Source organism: Hyperoodon ampullatus (assembly GCF_949752795.1).
Source record: "Hyperoodon ampullatus genome assembly, chromosome: 10".
Taxonomy (NCBI): Eukaryota; Metazoa; Chordata; class Mammalia; order Artiodactyla; family Ziphiidae; genus Hyperoodon; species Hyperoodon ampullatus.
In genome coordinates, this window is record NC_136923.1 from 48,784,627 (window position 1) to 48,804,054 (window position 19,428).

The window sequence follows — 19,428 nt, forward strand, 5'->3', positions numbered from 1 at the left end:
TATACCAAAGATTGTATAAATAGTACCCTCAGCAATTATTTGATCTACCATCATTCTTCCAAAAATAATCATCTTAATGCAACATCTGAACAGTGAACCTAATTTAGGTAATTGAGGAGGATCATATGAACACATGAAATCAAGTTAGAATGTCCTACCTTTGCTTTTTGGAAAAATTTGTGCCTTAACAGTTCTGCTGCTGTTGGTCTAAAACCAGAAAAGAAAGTTTTTATAAATTCAAGTGGAATGTGGGTTTTCATTTTCAAAAATGATTTCTTGAGCATCAAGATAAAAACTCAGTGTACGCCACTGTCCTTAACCTACTAAAAACCAAAAAGGATAAACTTAGTACAAGACATTGAACAGAATTAAAAAACTCAAATAGAAATGTTCTGATAATAATTATTGTAGGCTCTTTCAAAAATTCATTAGTGAAATGTTTCTTTTAAAAGCATTTCTTAGTGGCTTTCAATATATTTGCTATTTAATATTATTTCCCAAGAAGTTGGCTTTATCTACTTTAACGAGGCAAAAAAATATATTTAAACTCACAAATCAAGCCCTGTGCTTCTTGCCACATGGTTGCCTGCAAGCCTTCAACTTAGGTAACTACATATTTTTTTTTTTTTTTTTTTTTTTTTTTTGCGTTACATGGGCCTCTCACTGTTGTGGCCTCTCCCGTTGCGGAGCACAGGCTCCGGACGCGCAGGCTCAATGGCCATGGCTCACGGGCCCAGCCGCTCCGCGGCATGTGGGATCTTCCCAGACCGGGGCATGAACCCGTGTCCCCTGCATCGGCAGGCGGACTCTCAACCACTGCGCCACCAGGGAAGCCCGGTAACTACATATTTTTAAAAAGTAATTTCACAATTTCCTTTTAAAAAACTGAAGATTCTAAGAGTAACGTATAGTCCCCCAATTTAATCTAAACTCAGTTTTTTTAAATTAATATTTATTTATTTATTTATTATTTTTGGCTGTGTTGGGTCTTCGTTGCTGTGCACGGGCTTTCTCTAGTTGTGGAGAGCAGGGGCTACCCTTCGTTGCTGTGCGTGGGCTTCAGTAAATGCGGTGCATGGGCTCAGTAGTTGTGGCTTGTGGGCTCTAGAGTGCAGGCTCAGTAGTTGTGGCACACGGGGCTCAGTTGCTCCGTGGCATGTGGGATCTTCCTGGACCAGGGCTCGAATCTGTGTCCCCTGCATTGGCAGGTGGATTCTTAACCACTGAGCCACCAGGGAAGCCCTAAACTCAGTTTTTAACTCAACTGTGCACAGTCTTACTTCATTGGCATAAAGGCATTGTTGTCCATTTCACAAACTAGTATGACTGAGAATAAATAAAAAATACTACACTTAAGAAATTGGACCTGATTAACGCCACATACCTACCATGTAATCCTGAGCAAATCACTTCTCTAAGGTTCAGTATTACCTGGCCAAGTCCCTAAAAGCAGTGGTTCTTAAACACTGCTGTGCATTACAATACCTGGGAGTTAAAAAAAAAATCCTTGGGACTAAAGACATGAGGGTCATATTCTAGCTATGTCAGAGCAACAAGGTAGAAGCAGTCTAGGTTTTGTATTGCCCTCCTGAAACAGAGTTGTCATACCACATGTGAACTGTTACACAAGAGAGAAATAAACTCTTATCTTATTAAAAAAAAAAAAATCCTGATGCCCAGGCTGTTCCCCTTAACACTTAAAGCAGAATCTGTGGGGGCAAACCTGGGTATCAGCAGTTCTTAGAACTCCCCAGGTGATACCAATATGCACTCAAGCTTGAGAACCAGGGCCTCAGAGGATTCTTATAAATATTAAAAGAGACAGTCCGTGTGGAAGTGCTATGCAAACTGAAAGTAGACATTACCATTCCTATTTTTTCATTCAGTCACAATTTCAATATGTTCAACAGTTTGCACAACACTGTTTTTTATGATTCGTTCCTTTCTTCTGGGTTCACTTCCTTCTTTCTAAAGTACACTTTAGAGGAGTTAAGTGATTAAAACATGACTGGAAAACTCAATTTTTGTCTGAAAAATAACTTAATTTCATGCTTACTGTTGAATGATAGTTTGACTAGATGGAGAATTCTGGGTTAACAGTTATTTTTTCTCAGCACTGTTCCAGTATATTCTGGCCTTGACTGTTGTTTTGGGGGAAGTGGCTGTCAATCTGCCTGCTATTCCTCAGTAGGTAGTCTGTTTTCTCAGGTCGCATTTAAGAGCTTCTCTTTGCCTTTGTGTCCAGTAGTTTCACGACAATGTGTACAAGTGGGAAAAGAGGGATACCACTTGGAATCTGGGGTGATATTTCCTTAGCCTGAAAATAAAGGTATTTCATCAATTCAGAAAATTCTCAGCTGTTATTTCTTCGAATGTTGCTTCTAGTTCACAGCGTAGTGTTACACTGTGCATTTTGTAATTTTGGATTGTGATCTCTTCAGTGCAAGAATTTCATGGGGGACTTCCCTGGCAGTGCAGTGGTTCAGAATCTGCCTGCCAATGCAGGGGACACAGGTTCCATCCCTGGGTATGGGAAGATCCCACATGCCACGCAGCAACTAAGTCCGTGTGACAAAACTACTGAGCCCGCGTGCCACAACTACAAAGCCCGCGTGCTGCAACTACTGAAGCCCGTGCGTCTAGAGCCTGTGCTCTGCAACAAGAGAAGCCACCGCAATGAGAAGCCCATGTATCGCAACAAAGAGTAGCCCCCGCTCGCCGCAACTAGAGAAAGCCTGCACACAGCAACAAAGACCCAACACAGCCAAAAATAAATAAAATTAAAAAAAAAAAAAAAAAAAGAAAAAGAATCTCATGGACCTGGGTTTTGGAAGTATTCTAACAGTGCAGTTTCCAATTGCTTCTGCCAGAAATAAAACTGGCTTAGTAATAACTGTTTTACTTTCTAATCCTGTGGATTCCTGGATAATATGGGTATAAATTCAGACTGTAAACTTGCAGAATGTTCGGGTCAGAGGGCTGGATTATTCAGGAAAGATTTCTGTTGTGTCTCTGTGATGATGGACAGATTTTTTTTTTGTTTTTCGGTCTCTCCTTTTACTCAGGATGCAGACTTCTGAATGTCCTAGCTTTAAGCAGAGATCTCAGTTCAAAATCCCCATTGGGTAGGCCCAATATCTCATTTCCAGTCCCCACTTGGAAGTTAAAAATCCAAACCAGTAGGTTATTGGAATGAACAGTGTCCTACTGAGGGGAGCCACAGAATTAGTTTATGATAGTTCTTGGATATGTGGCTTCCTTATTAATTCTGGCATCTGAAGACATCCCTTTATTGCAAGTTCATCTCTGTATTTGGTTTTTTAAGTTTGATAGATTTAGCCAGCATTTCTGGGTGTTTGTAACAAGAGAATTCTGTTATTTTAGTCAACTAACTTGGCAGAAGCAAAAGCATTACCTATGTTTTATACCAATTTATTCAGAAAGAGAAAAAAAGTTCTAAAAACAAAGGTTTGAATTTTACTGCCTGTTTTTTTTTTACCCTTTCCAATATTTCCAACAGTAAATTTTGAAGCCCATTAAATATACTAAAGACATGATCAAGGATGTCAGTTCAAATCTTCTACTTTTGTTGAGCTTTAGAAAAATCAAAATTAAAGACCTCTTAGTGCTAAGAAACTGAGTGGACTATGTATATACTATGTGAAACAGAAAAATAAGATAGAGTGGGAACAAGGCCCAAGGTCAGAAATCAGGAGTTTTGGTTGACCTCAAAGATAAAAGATTGTATTCAATGATCTTCAACATTCTATGCTTCTGTTTAATTCATAAAGATACACACATTAGATGATCATGTTTCTTTACTTACATGCCACCCAATCTTTCTAATGTTAACAATAAGCTCTTTGACTTTTTGATCCACTTAACTAAAATATCTTTCTAGTAAGGAAATAAGTATGGCTATTTGACATTAAATATAATATTTGCTATGTATATTTCTCATTATTAAAATTGTAAAGAGCATTAAAATACTGCTTTACTTACAACTCTTAAATGCAAATTGAAAATAAGCCCTCCCACTAACTTGGCATTTCAGTAACATAGAAATTTAAAATTATAAGAAATTAACCAGGAAATACCTTAACTATTTAGGGTATTCTGTATACTAAAAAGAAGGGAGAAAGTAATTCACTCATTTCCAATCTAGTATAATGGTCTGTGCATTTTTTCCCTAATGTTTGTATTTAGTTCCTTTTAATTCCCTGTGCATGTATGTATGTATGGCATGTATGTATGTGATTCTTAGCCTTCCCCAATGGTTAATATATTAGATGAAGAGAAGAGTAAGCTTTATCTCATATTTTACCTTTTTTCTGGATCCTTTTGAAGGCACAATGAAATCATTTTTCTAAATGATTTTCCATACTTTTTCAGCATTTCTTTATCTTGAACACCAGTTTCCAAAGAAGGAGGATCATTCTGCAGTGTCAGCATTAAAACCTGTAAGAATTAATACAATATAAACTTCTGACGACTCAGTAAATTAAATATTGCGGCCAAGTTTTTTCAATATAGACAACCTCTAAACATACGAGCAGATTTCATTTTCTAAAAGTTCACATCTAGACCAGTTGTTTGGAAACTAGAGTTATTTAGGTGTTTTCCACATAAACAGTATCTTATAGATAGCTGGCTTCCCAGGCAATGTGCCTACAAGGGCTCAACTGTATCAACATTGTACTGTATGTCCTTTAGTTGGAATCCTTTCTGCATGTCCTCTGTCCCCATTCTTATACCAGCAAACTATCTTAAAAAAAATTAAAACCATAGCAAAATTAAGAGTGTGATCTTGCTGACTTTACCTATTCATGGCTTTGTTCCAACCTGACCCCTTGTAACCTGACCTTCTCTTCCCAGAACTCCTCAGAAACTCCAATCATAGAAATCACTGATGATGTCCCAGTTAATAAAGCTACAGCCTCTTTTAGTTTGCATTCTTCCTACCTTCCCTGCAGCAACTGTCCATCCGAAATCTCTTCCTTCTTTGACTGACATGGCAACATACTATCTTGATGCACAGAGATGTAAATAATAAAGGTCACATTTATATGGTGGAATTTGAGATGATTTGTGTTTTTGTATACTGTTTGACTTTTTAATAAAAGTAAAAGCCATTTTTCTAAGCACAAAGTCAACACCAAAATTAAAAGGCTATAATCAGAATTATTACTTGCTATTCAGATTCAATTTTTTTTTTAATAAATTTATTTATTTATTTATTTTTGGCCGTGTTGGATCTTCATTGATGTGCGAGGGCTTTCTCTAGTTGTGACAAGCAGGGGCTACTCTTCTGTTGCGGTGCACAGGCTTCTCATTGCGTGGCTTCTCTTGTTGCGGAGCTCGGGCTCTAGGCGTGCAGGCTTCAGTAGTTGTGGCATGCAGGCTCAGTGGTTGTGGCTCGTGGGCTCTAGAGCGCAGGCTCTAGAGCACAGGCTCATCAGTTGTGGCACACGGGCTTAGTTGCTCCGCAGCATGTGGGATCTTCCCAGATGGGGGCTCGAACCCGTGTCCCCTGCATTGGCAGGCAGATTCGTAACCACTGTGCCACCAGGCAAGCCCTCAGATTCAATTTATATTTACTGAAAGGGAACTACTAAGATTGGCAGTATTTCTCGCTTTGAGCAAATAGGTTAACATGTGTATGTCTGGCTACAACTGCAGGAGTCACTGCCTGCAATGATATAAAGTAAACCTCATCTTCCTCCCCCACCTCCTTTTAAAAATAAGCCATTTCTTGGGCTGAAAAATAGCCTCCCACCTTACAGTTACTAAAAAACCATCCTTTTCAAAACCTTGTGAATATTCACTTACACCTAGGCATCTTGACCTTTAAGAAAAAACCGTGGCCTTAAAATATCACTAACCTTTCACGCATCAAATATATAGGTCAATATACATATGTTTTGAATATGCAGATACAGAGAGGGTTTTCATACTATCCGCTTACTGGTTTGTCCCTCTCTACATTGTTAGAGCCTCAAAGGGGACAAAATAATATTTTAAAGGTTCTAAAATGCACCAAGAACATAGATATATGAATAATATCACTATGACAAAAATTCACAATGGTAGTCACCATTTTAAACAGTCATAGGGCATTTCGTAAGTGATCAAGCAGAACTATAAACAACAACTACAGTTACAAACAAATAGAATTCATGTGCATATTATAACTAAGGGGTCACACAGATAAAAATGGCTGCCAACAGTACTGGCAGGACCATCTTGAAACACAAAACACTCACTTATTACTAATGTTGGGGCATTAGGATTAACAACTACGTTTCAGGTAACTACTCCTTCAGGATATAAGAGGCCTTTTAATAAAAGCTGCTTAATGTCCTACTACAAAGCAAACTTTTATTCAATAACAGTGAGAATAATATATATGTATGGCACATGAACACTTTGCATGGATCTTATTTAACATATAAAAAGCACTTAAAACACTTAAAAGCACTTAAAAACAGTGCCTGGCACAGATAAGTGCTCAATCAATGTTAGCGATAATTACTATTAACATGTAACCCTTCCAACAACCTTGTAAAGTAGAAATGATCATCATCCCCACTGAGGCTATTCTACACAAGTGACTGTGGGGAACACACCCTAAAATAAGACACAACAGATCCTAATATCAAACTAGTTACACAGTCAGGAGACGGTGAGTCATCATATAAAAAGCTCAACTACAATGTAAAGTCACCCAATGCTAAATACCAAATATCTAATAGAGATTTTAACTGCTACAGGAGTTAGAAGGAATGCAGGGCAGAATTCTATGGATAAGAATGTCAAGCGAATCAGGCTCCTGGACTTCAGACTATACTACAAAGCTACAGTAATCAAGATAGTATGGTACTGGCACAAAAACAGAAATATAGATCAATGGAACAAGATAGAAAGCCCAGAGATAAACCCACACACATGTGGTCACCTTATTTTTGACAAAGGAGGCAAGAATATACAATGGAGAAAAGACATCCTCTTCAATAAGTGGTGCTGGGAAAAATGGACAGCTACATGTAAAAGAATGAAATTAGAACACTCCCTAACACCATACACAAAAATAAACTCAAAATGGATTAAAAACCTAAATATAAGGCCAGACACTATAAAACTCTTAGAGGAAAACATAGGCAGAACACTCTATGACATACATCACAGCAAGATCCTTTTTGACCCACCTCCTAGAGAAATGGAAATAAAAACAAAAACAAACAAATGGGACCTAATGAAACTTCAAAGCTTTTGCACAGCAAAGGAAACCATAAACAAGACCAAAAGACAACCCTCAGAATGGGAGAAAATATTTGCAAATGAAGCAACTGACAAAGGATTAATCTCCAAAATTTACAAGCAGCTCATGCAGCTCAATATCAAAAAAACAAACAACCCAATCCAAAAATGGGCAGAAGACCTAAACAGACTTTTCTCCAAAGAAGATATACAGATTGCCAACAAACACATGAAAGGATGCTCAACATCACTAAGCATTAGAGAAAAGCAAATCAAAACTACAATGAGGTATCACCTCACACCAGTCAGAATGGCCATCGTCAAAAAATCTACAAACAGTAAATGCTGGAGAGGGTGTGGAGAAAAGGGAACCCTCTTGGGGCTTCCCTGGTGGCGCAGTGGTTGAGAGTCTGCCTGCCAATGCAGGGGACATGGGTTCGAGCCTTGGTCTGGGAGGATCCCACATGCCGCGCAGCGACTGGGCCCGTAAGCCACAACTGCTGAGCCTGCGCGTCTGGAGCCTGTGCTCTGCAAAAGCAGAGGCTGCGACAGTGAGAGGCCCGCGCACTGCAATGAAGAGTGGTCCCCACTCGCCGCAACTAGAGAAAGCCCTCACACAGAAACGAAGACCCAACGTGGCAAAAACAAACAAATAAATAAATAAATAAAAATTAAAAAAAAAAAGAAAAAAGAAAAGGGAACCCTCTTGTACTGCTGGTGGGAATGTAAATTGATACAGCCACTATGGAGAACGGTATGGAGGTTCATTAAAAAACTAAAAATACAACTACCATATGACCCAGCAATCCCACTACTGGGCATATACCCTGAGCAAAACAAAATTCAAAAAGAGTCATGCACCACAATGTTCATTGCAGCTCTATTTACAATAGCCAGGACATGGAAGCAACCTGTCCATGGTTGCTTCTGTCCATTGACAGATGAATGGATAAAGAAAATGAGGCACATATATACAATGGAATATTACTCAGTCATAAAAAGAAACAAAATTGAGTTATTGGTAGTGAGGTGGATGGACCCAGAGTCTGTCATACAGAGTGAAGTAAGTCAGAAAGGGAAAAACAAATACCATATGCTAACACATATATATGGAATCTTAAAAAAAAAAAAAAAAGGTTCTGAAGAACCCAAGGGCAGGACAGGAATAAAGACTCAGACATAGAGAATGGACTTGAGGACACGGGGTTGGGGGAAGGGTAAGCTGGGATGAAGTGAGAGAGTGGCATGGACATACATACACTACCAAATGTAAAATAGATAGCTAGTGGGAAGCAGCCACATAGCACAGGGAGATCAGCTCAGTGCTTTGTGACCACCTAGAGGGGTGGGATAGGGAGGGTGGGAGGGAGATGCAAGAGGGAGAAGATATGGGGATATATGTATATGCATAGCTGATTCACTTTGTTATAAAGCAGAAACTAACACACCATTGTAAAGCAATTATACTCCAATAAAGATGTTAAATAAATAAATAAAGTGAAGGAGAACAACAACAAGAAAAAAAGAATGTCAAATGAAGTAAGGCTCTGAAAGAGAATTGAGGCATGAGCTGGGGTAGTATCTTGAATATGAGCTTCACCTTCATTGGCGGATACTTATGATAAGGAGCTGCCCCTGTGGCCAGTTCAATTGCTGTGATCCCAAAACTCCAGATGTCAGCTTTGAAATCATAACCCCGGACCTGTACAGAATAGAGAGACGTACAAGATTATTTTTACCACCCTAAAAGCACTTTTAAAAGATAGCTTCTAATATGTATCAAGAACCATAAACTTTAAACCAATAAAATATAATCTAAAGTTGGCAAAAGCCAAATATACTTGGTAAGAGGAAAAAAGAAGAAGAAAGAAAACTGAATGAATGTTTACCAACAATGGGGAAATAGTTAAGTATGGTATATTCACTTAAAAAAATATTATACACTCAACTAAAAGCAATATTAATGAATTCTTTATGAAAATATGGAAAACCACTTTATGATGTGATATGATAAAGCACTTATGAAGAAAAACGATTACAAAATTTTTCATAAGTTTTGATACTATTACAAACAGATATATAGCCTATTAAAGAAAAAAACGAGAAAGAACTAGAACAAAAAAAAATGTTAGGCAGTCTTAGGCATAGTTTTCCAAATTTCCTATGTTATGGTATTGTTTTCTTCTTTTTTTAAATTAATTTTTATTGGCGTATAGTTGCTTCACAATGCTGTGCTAGTTTTTACTGTATAGCAAAGTGAATCAGCCACACGTATACATATATCCCCTCTTTTTTGGATTTCCTTCCCACTTAGGTCACCAGAGAGCACTGAGTTCCTTGTGCTACACAGTAGGTTCTTGTTATCTATTTTATACACAGTAGCAATAGTGTATATATGTCAATCCCAATCTTCCAGTTCATCCCATCCCCCCTTCCCTCTTGGTGCCCACATGCCTGTTCTCCACATCTGTGTCTCCATCTCTGCTTTGCAAATAAGATCATCTACACCATTTTTCTAGATTCCACATATATGCATTAATGTTTTTCTTTTTCTGACACACCCCACTCTGTATGACAGTCTCCAGGTCCATCCGCATCTCTACAAATGACCCAATTTTGTTCCTTTTTATGGCTGCGTAACACTCCATTACATATATGTCCCACACCCTCCCCATTAATTCCTCTGTGTTATGGTATTGTTTTATCACCTTAATTTTTAGAATGAAGAAGTTACCAAGGGTGAGAATATTTTTAAAGTTGTTAGTGTGAATATGTTGCCAAATTTCTCTCCTTTATACTGTCACCAGCATATTATATAATTAAATATTTTAATTTTCTATCCTAAGCAATATAGGAGGAGAAACAGGTTTGGGGAGTGTGTGGTTTGAGACCTAAAATTAAAGCTCCATATACGTGCTGCTTCAACATTGGGTAAACAGGAGGACCTCTACTGACCTAAGCAAAAGTTCCCTTCCCCAGACTCCTCCCAAGGAGAAGGTCCCCTAGGCCCAACAACCCTGCATATCAAATGGATCAGGTACAGTTCCTGTTTATTCCTGAGTAGCAGGTTTCCCTGCAAGCCCTCAGAATTGTTCAAACAAGCCAATCACACCTTCACAAGGAAACCAAAGGGCATATCACTCTCTTGATACTACAAAGCCTGTCTCCTACAGCAACTGTTTGTTCACTCCCTTCCTAAGTGCAACCCCATGGGACATGCAGTGTCCTCTGCCTCCAGATATGTGTACATACAAATAATAAACTGCTGTCAATCTCATTAGGCCCAGTGTCAGGTGCTGTGCTTTCAGCCATCCCCATAACCCTAGCATGGGAAGCCTTCCCTCACCAACAGGGTCAATATAGGCCTGTACTGTATTGTATTTTATTGTATCAGAGTAAAAAGTAGATTCAGTTCTACATACTGAGTTTGACATAAGACATTTATGTAAAACATCTATAGGGAATTGGAAATATCTATTCAGAGGCTTAAAAAACAAGACTCGACTGGATATAATTTACAAATAATTAACAGGTGGGAAGTGGAGATGAAAATAGTATGTGTCGTCAGAGAATAGAAAAGTCAGAAACAAGGTGCTGGGAAGCAGTGTCATTTAGCAGTAGAAGGAAAGCCGGAAGAGAAGCCAGAGAAATGGCCCGACAAGTAGGTGAAGAATGAGGAAGCTAAGGATGTGAGTAAAGGGGGAAAGGGTCAACAGGTTCAAATGCCACAAAGGGAGCAAAACAAGGAGCAAAAAATGAGCACTGGATTGGAGAATTAGCAGTTTCCATTAGGTGATGGGATGAGCGACATCAGACTGCAGTTTGTTTGAAACAACTGGGAAAGAGGGACTTGGAGAAAACTAGTCCTTCAAGAGCCATAGCAATGAAACTACATGTAAAAAAAGTCAGGTCATTTAATTTGTACTAACGATATTAGCATTAAATCAATCTTGATTATATTATTCCTTAGGTTGCCTTTTGTATAAATCTTGAGATTCATATGTCCTTTGTTAAGATTCTAGAGTTTTGGTTTTTTTTTTTTTAAGCACGGACCAGTCTTTAACAAGGAACAGAGTCGTATTTCCCAAAGCTAACCTAGTAGAACAAACAAAAGCAAACACTACTCAATTTTTTCAATTTTGTAACAAAACCCCAAATCATTTTAAAAAGACAAAAGACACAGTACCTGTTCCATAACTTCAGGCGCCATCCAGCAAGGGGTTCCAACAAAGGTTTTTCTAACTTTATTTCGGGTAATGTCACCACCAGTTGCTAAAAAAGCACTAACTCCAAAGTCTAAAATAGAATACAACAGCAAGGCATTAAAAGTACAGTAACTAACATAAATAGATAGGAAAGTAATATAGTTATGGTCCTATATACACAGCATGACCTTTTCTCTTCTTTCTGCTAAACTTCTTGACTAAATTAAGACATAGCTTAACAGATTCCTCACTCCATTCCTCTCCACCTCCACAATCATCATCTCCTCAGATTTTCCTCCTTGCTCCGATCCATTCTTTTCATCTTCCCAAACTGAAATACTATACCCATTAAACACTAACTCCAGTTGCCTCTTCTCCCCAGCCCCTGGCAACCACTATTCTACTTTCTGTCTCTATGATTTTGACTGCTCTTAAGTATTTCATGTAAGTGGAATTATAGAGTATATCTTTTTATAATTGACTTATTTCACTTAGCGTAAGATCTTCAAGGTTCATCCATGTTGTAGCGTATGTCAGAATTTCCTTCCTTTAGAGGTTGAATAATATTTCATTGTATGTATATACTACATTTTGTGTATTCATTCATCCACTGATGGACACTTTAGTTGCTTCCAAGTTTTAGCCATTGTAAATAACGCTATGAAAATAGGTACACAAATACCTGTTTCAGTCCCTGCTTTCAGTTCTTTGGTGTATAATTCCATTCGGAAGTGGAATTGCTGGATCATACAGTATTTTTATTTTTAATTGATTTAAGGAATTGCCATACTCTTTCCCACAACAGCTGTACCATTTTACGTTCCTACCAATAGTGAACAAGGATTCAGATTTCTCCACATCCTTGTTATTTTCTATTTTTTGATAACAGCCATCCTAATGGGTTAGTATCTCCTTTTAGTTTTGACTTGCATTCTTCCCTGATGATTAGTGATACTGAGCATCTTTTCATGTGCTTTCTGGACATTGGAATATCTTCTTTGGAGAAATGTCTATTAAATTTTAAAATTGATTTTTTGTTGTTAAGTTTTAGGAGTTCTCTCTATATTCTGGATATTATAAATCTCTTACCAGATACATGACTTGCAAATTTTTTCTCCCATTCTGTGGGTTGCCTTCTTACTCTGTGGATAGTGTCTTTTAATGCACAAAATTTTTTAATTTTCATGAAATCCAACTTGTCTATTTTTATTCTTTTGTTGCCTGTGCCTTTGGTGTCATATCTAAGAAATCACTGCTGAATTCAATGTCATGAAACTTTTGCCCTATGTTTTCTTCTAAGAGTTTTATTGTTTTAGGTCTTATATTTAGGTCCATTTTGATCCATTTTGAGTTAATTTTTGAATATGGTGTCAGCTAAGGGTCCAATTTCATTCTTTTGCATTGGGATATTCCGTTTTCCCAGCACCATTTGTTGAAAAGACTGTCCTTTCCCCATGGAATAGCCTTGACACCCTTGTCAAAAATCATTTGACCATATGTACAAGGGTTTATTTCTGAGCTTTCTATTCTATTCCACTGGTCTCTATACCTATCTTTATGCCAATAACATACTGTTTATATTACTGTTGTTTTGTAGTAAGCTTTGAAAACAGGAAGTGTGAGTCCTCCTGCTTTGTTCATTTTTTTTGAAGACTGTTTTGGCTATTTGAGGTTCCTTGAGATTCCAAAAAAAATGTCATTGGGGTTTTGATAGGGATTGCACTGAATCTATAAATTACTTTGGGGAGTATTGACTTTTTAACAATAGTAAGTCTTCCAATCCAGGAACAGGGGGGATGTGGTTCCATTTATTTACATCCTCTTTAATTTCTTTCAGCAATGTTTTATAGTTTTCATTGTACAAGTATTCTACCTCTTTGATTAAGTTAACTGCTAAGTATTTTATTCTTTTTGATGCTACTTATAAATGGAATTGTTTTGTAATTTCTTTTTCAAATTGTTCATTGTTAGTGTAGAAAATGCAACTGATTTTTGTTAAAGATTACCATTTTATTTTTATGTATTTTTAAATATTTATTTATTTATTTTGGCTGCGCCGGGTCTTAGTTGCAGCATGTGGGATCTTCATTGAGGCATGCAGGATCTTTAATTGTGGCATGACGGCTTCTAAGTTGCAGTATGCAGACTCAGCTGTGGCATGTGGACTTCTTAGTTGCAGCATGAGAACTCTTAGTTGCAGCATGCGTGCGGGATCCAGTTCCCTGACCAGGGATTGAACCCAGGCCCCCGGCATTAGGAACGTGCAGTCTCACCCACTGGACCACCAGGGAAGTCCGCGACTGATTTATGTCTGTTGACTTTGCATCCTACTTTACAAAATTCATTTATTAGTTCAAATAGTTTTGTTTAAAAATATTTATTTATTTATTTAATCTTTTGGCTGTGTTGGGTCTTAGTTGCGGCACGTGGGATCTTTCGTTGCGGCATGTGGGATCTTCGTTGTGGCGCGTGGGCTTCTCTCTAGTTGTGGCGTGCGGGCTCAGTAGTTGTGGCACGTGGGCTCTCTAGTTATGGCATGCAGGCTCCAGAGCACGTGGGCTCTGTAGTTGTGGCGTGCAGGCTTAGTGGCCCCATGGCATGTGGGATTTTAGTTCCCCGACTAGGGATCAAACCCATGTCCCCTGCACTGGAAAGAGGATTCTTAATCACTAGACCACCAGGGAAGTCTCTCAAGTAGTTTTTTATGTAATGTTTAGGTTTTTCTATATATAAGATCATACAATCTGCAAACAAACGTAAGTTTACTTCTTTCTTTCTAGTTTGAATGTCTTTTTTTTTTTCTTGCCTAATTGTTCAATCTAGAACTTCCAGTACTGTGTTGAATAGAAGTGGCAAAAGCAGACATCCTTCCTGTGTTCCTGAACTCAGAGGAAAACCTTTCATCACTGAGTATGATGTTCATTGTAGGTTTTTCATATATGGCTTTTAGTATGTTGAGGAAGTTTCCTTCTGTTCCTACTTTGTTGCATGTTTCTATCATGAAAGGGTGCTACATTTTCTCAAATGCTTGTCCTGCACTGAGATGATCGGGTGAGTTTTTTTTCCTCTTTCTTCTGTTAACATCATGTATAACAATGATTTTCATATGTTGAATCATCCTTGCATTCCAAAGAAATCCTACTTGGCCATGGTATATGATCCATTTAATATGCTACTGAATTTGATTTGCTAGTTATTTTGCTGAAAATATCTACATCAAGTTCATAATGGATACTACTCTGTAGTATTCTTTTCTTGTTAGTGTCTTTGTCTGACTTTTGGTCTTGTTGAGGCATGTGAGCCCAGTAGTTGTGGCATGCTGGCTCAGCTGCCCTGAGGCATGTGGGATCTTAGTCCCCTGACCAGGGATCGGACCCGCATTCCCTGAATTGTTAGGCGGATTCTTTAGCACTGAACCACCAGGGAAGCCCCTAGTTCTTCTTTAAATGTTTGATAGAATTCACCAGTGAAACCATCGAGTCCAGGGCTTTTCTCTGTCAGAAAATTTTTGATTACTGATTCAATCTCTGTGCTAGTTATAGGTCATTTCAGATTTTCTACTTCTTCATGATTTCATCTTGTTAGGTTTTGTGTTTCAAGGAATTTGTCCATCTAGGTTATCCAATTTGTTGGAGTACAATTGTTCATAATACCATCTTATAATCCTTTTTATTTGGGTGGAATTGGTAGTTATGTCCCCATTTTTGTTTCTGATTTTATTTTTTATTTTTAAAAAATATTTATTTTATTTTTGGCTGCATTGGGTTTCAGCTGCAGCATGTGGGATCTTCGCTGGAATCTTCGTTGTGGCATGTGGGATCCTCTGCCAGGGCACGCGGGCTCCTCGCTGTGGCGCGAGGGCTCAGTAGTTGTAGCATGCAGCCTCTCTAGTTGTGGCCCACATGCTCAGTAGTTGCAGCGCATGGGCCCAGTTGCCCCATGGCATGTGGGATCCCAGTTCCCTGACCAGGGATCGAACCCACGTCCCCTGCACTGGAAGGCAGATTCTTAACCACTGGACCACCAGGGAAGTCCCTGTTTCTGATTTTAGTCATTTGAGTCTTCTTTCTTTTTTTCTTAGTCTACCTAAAGGTTTGTCAATTTTGGTGATCTTCTGGTTTCACTGATTCCCTCCATTGCTTTTCTATTCTCTGTTTTCTTTTCTCAACTCTAAATTTTATTATTTCCTTCCTTCTGCTAGCTTTGGGTTCAGTTTCTTCTTTTTCTAGTTCCTTAAGCTGTAAAGTTAGGTTGTTGATGTGCTATCTTTCTTGTTAAAGAAAGCATCTAAAGCTATAAATCTGCCCCTTAGCGATGCTTTCACTGTGTCCCCTGAGTTTTGGTATGGCTGTGATTTTGTTTTCATCCATCTCTAAGTATTTTCTAGTTTCCCTTGTGATGTCTTCCTTCATCCACTGGTTGTGAAAATGTGTGTTTAGTTTCCATAAATTTGTGAATTTCCCCATCCTCTGTTGTTGGTTTCTAGCTTTACCCCATTGTGGTCAGATGATATCACTTAATCTGTGGCCTAACATATGGTCTATCCTGGAAAATGTCCCTTGGGCACTTGAGAAGAATGTGTATGCTGTTCCTATTGGGTAGAGTGTTCCGTATATGTCTGTTAGATCTAGAAGGTCAATGTATTGTTTAAGTCCTCTATTTCCTTATCTTCTGTCTGTTCTACCCATTATTAAGAGTGGAGTACTGAAGTCCCCAACTATTATTATAGAGCTCTCTACTGTTTCCTTCAGTATTGTAGAGGTATCTACAGTACCCTTCACTTCTGTCATTTTTTGCTTCATATATTTTGCTGTTATGTTAATAGGTGCATGGATATTTATAAGTGTTGTATCTACTTGTTGTATTTAACCTTTTATTAATATGTAATATACTTCCTTAAGTCAGACAGAAAAAGAGAAATATTGTATGATATCCCTTATATGCGGAATCTAAAAAGAAATGACACAAATGAACTTACTTACAAAACAGAAACAGACTCACAGGCTTAGAGAATGAACTTATGGTTACCGGGGGGAAAGGGATAGTTAGGGAGTTTGGGATGGACATGTACACACTGCTATATTTAAAATGGATAACCAGGGGCTTCCCTGGTGGCACAGTGGTTGGGAGTCCGCCTGCCGATGCAGGGGACACGGGTTCTTGCCCCAGTCTGGGAAGATCCCACAGGCCGTGGAGCGGCTGGGCCCGTGAGCCATGGCCGCTGGGCCTGCGCGTCCAGAGCCTGTGCTCTGCGGCAGGAGAGGCCACAGCAGTGAGAGGCCCAAGTACCGCAAAAAAAAAAAACACAAACAAATAAAATGGATAACCAACAAGGACCTACTGTATAGCACAGGGAACTCTGCTCAATGTTATGCGGCAGCCTGGATGGAAGGGGAACTTAGGGGAGACTGGATACATGTATATGTATGGCTGAGTCACTTTGCTGTGTACCTGAAACTATCACAATGTTGTTAACTGGCTATACTCCAATATAAAATAAAAAGTTAAAAAAAAATGTAATGTACTTCTTAAAGGTCTCTTGTAACCTTTTTTTTTTTTTAATTGGAGGATAGTTGCTTTACACTGCTGTGTCAGTTTCTGCTATACAGCAAACTGAATCAGCCATACATATACACATATCCCCTCTTTTTTAGATTTCCTTCCCATTTAGGTCACCACAGAGCACCAAGTAGAGTTCCCTGTGCTATACAGTAGGTTCTCATTAGTTATCTATTTTACACATACTAGTGTATATATGTCAATCCCAATCTTCCAATTCACCCCCCCCCATATCCGGGTAACCTTTTTTGATTTAAAGTCTATTTTGTCTGATATTAGAGTAGCCACCTCTGCTCTCTGTTAGTTAGTTACTATTTGCATAGAATATATTTTTCCATCCTTTCACTTTCAATCTATTTGTGTCTTTGGATCTAAAGTGACTTGCTTATAGATAACATATAATTGGATCATGTTTTTATCCAACCTGTCAATCTCTGTCTTTACTTGGACAGTTAATTCATTTACATTTAAAGCAATTATTGATAAGGAGGGACTTACTTCTGTCATTGTGTTATTTTTTCATATGACTTATAGCTTTTTGGTCCCTCATTTCCTATATTACTTATTTTGTGCTTAATTTTTTATTGTAAAATGCTTAATTTTTTTCCTTATTTTGTTTTGTTTATATTCTATAGCTATTCTCTTTATGGTTACCATAGGGATTACATTTACCATGGTAAAGTTTTAACAATCTAATTTGAATTTACATCAGCTTAACTTCACTAACATACAAAAACTCTTCTTCTTTACAGCGCTATTTTCACCTCTTTTGGTGGTCGTTGTCATCACAAAATTACATCTTAATAAACTGTGTGCTCAAAAACATGAACTAATCATTCTTTTAAATGCATTAGTCTCTTAAATTACGTAGAAAAGAAGACTTGGAGTTACAAACCAATGTTACTGTAATACCAAGTTTTAGACCAATAACTGTTTTTGGTAATGTATCAGTCTCTTAAATTATGTAAAAAACAAAAAGTGCAGTTACAAACCATTGTTACAATAATACTAGCTTTTATACATCCCCATGTATTTACCTTTACTGAGATCTTTATTTCTTCATACTGCTTGCAGTTACTGTCTAGGGTCCTCTCATTTTACCTTGCAAGACTCCCTTGAGCATTTCTTGCAGGGCAGGTCTATTCCCTCAGCTTTTGTTTATCTGGAAATGTCTTAATTTCTCCCTCATTTTTGAAAAACAGTTTTACTGGATATATGATTCTTGTTTGACACTTTTTTCTTTCAGCACTTTGACTATATTGTCTCTCTGCCTTCTGGCCTCCAAAGTTTCTGATAAGAAATCTGCTGACAACCTTATTTAGGACCCCTTGTATGTGATGAGTCACTTTTCTCTTGCTGTTTTCAAAATTCTTCGTCTTTGCCTTTTATAAGTTTGATTATAATGTGAGTCTGTGAGTCTCTCAGAGTTCACCTTAGTTGGAGATCATTGAGCTTCTTAGATGTCTATATTCATGTCTTTCATCAAATTTGAGATGTTTCCAGCCATTATTTCTTCAAATATTCTCTCTGCCCCTTTCTTCTCCTTCTAGGCCTCCCACAGTGTGTATGCTGGTTTGCTTAATGGTATCCAAACAGGTCCCTCAGGCTCTATTCACTTTTCTTCAATCATTTTCCTTTCTGTTCCTCAGACTTGATAATTTCCATTTTTCTATCTTCAAGTTCACCAATTATTTCTTCTGCCAGCTCAAATCTGCATTTAAATCCTTCTAGTGAGTTTTTCATTTCACAATACAAGTTATTGTAGCTCCAGAATTTCTTTTTGGTTTCTTTTGAGGTTTTCTCTCCTTACTTAGATTTTATTCACACATCGTTGTTTTGAGTTTTTTCGTACCTTCCTTTAATTCTCTGAACATTTTAAGACGGTTGTTTTAAAGTCTTTGTCTAGTAGATCTGCCATCAGGCCTTTTCCAGTGATACTTTCTGTTCATTTATTTATTTCCTTTGAATAGGCCATACTTTCCTCTTTCACTGAGTGCTCTGTAACTTTTTTGTTGATGTTGAAGACTGGACATTTGAATCTAATAAGGTGGTAATGCTGGAAATCAGATTCTCCTCCTTTCCTGGGGTTTGCTGTTTTTTGTTATTGTTTTTGTTTTTCGGGGGTTGTGGTATGCTGTATCTGTGCTAAGCATCAGCCTGAAATGTAAAGTTAAGATCTTCTCAGATCTTTTCTGCACCTTTTCCTGGGAATGAACATTCACTTTCCAATTTTCCCTGCAAATGTAGTTTTTTGTTTTTTTTTTTTTTTTGGACATGCCACGTGGCTTGTGGAATCTTAGTTCCCTGACCAGGGAATCAAACCCAGGCCCTCAGCAGTGAAAGCACAGAGTCCTAACCACTGGACTGCCAGGAAAGTCTCTATAGTTTTGTTTTGTTTTTTTTCCCC

The 19,428-nt window shown here is 38.0% G+C and overlaps 1 protein-coding gene across 1 annotated transcript in view; it reads right to left on the minus strand.

Moving 5' to 3' along the window:
* Positions 1–19,428, minus strand: part of OXSR1 (oxidative stress responsive kinase 1) — a gene marked incomplete at both ends in the record, with an annotated part of 100,545 nt that overhangs the window by 21,190 nt on the left and 59,927 nt on the right. The window contains 4 exons of the mRNA XM_079712296.1: positions 159–207; positions 4,325–4,458; positions 8,858–8,959; positions 11,444–11,553. Coding sequence (XP_079568422.1) covers positions 159–207; positions 4,325–4,458; positions 8,858–8,959; positions 11,444–11,553 — 395 coding nt within the window. The remainder of the gene's footprint in view (positions 1–158; positions 208–4,324; positions 4,459–8,857; positions 8,960–11,443; positions 11,554–19,428) is intronic.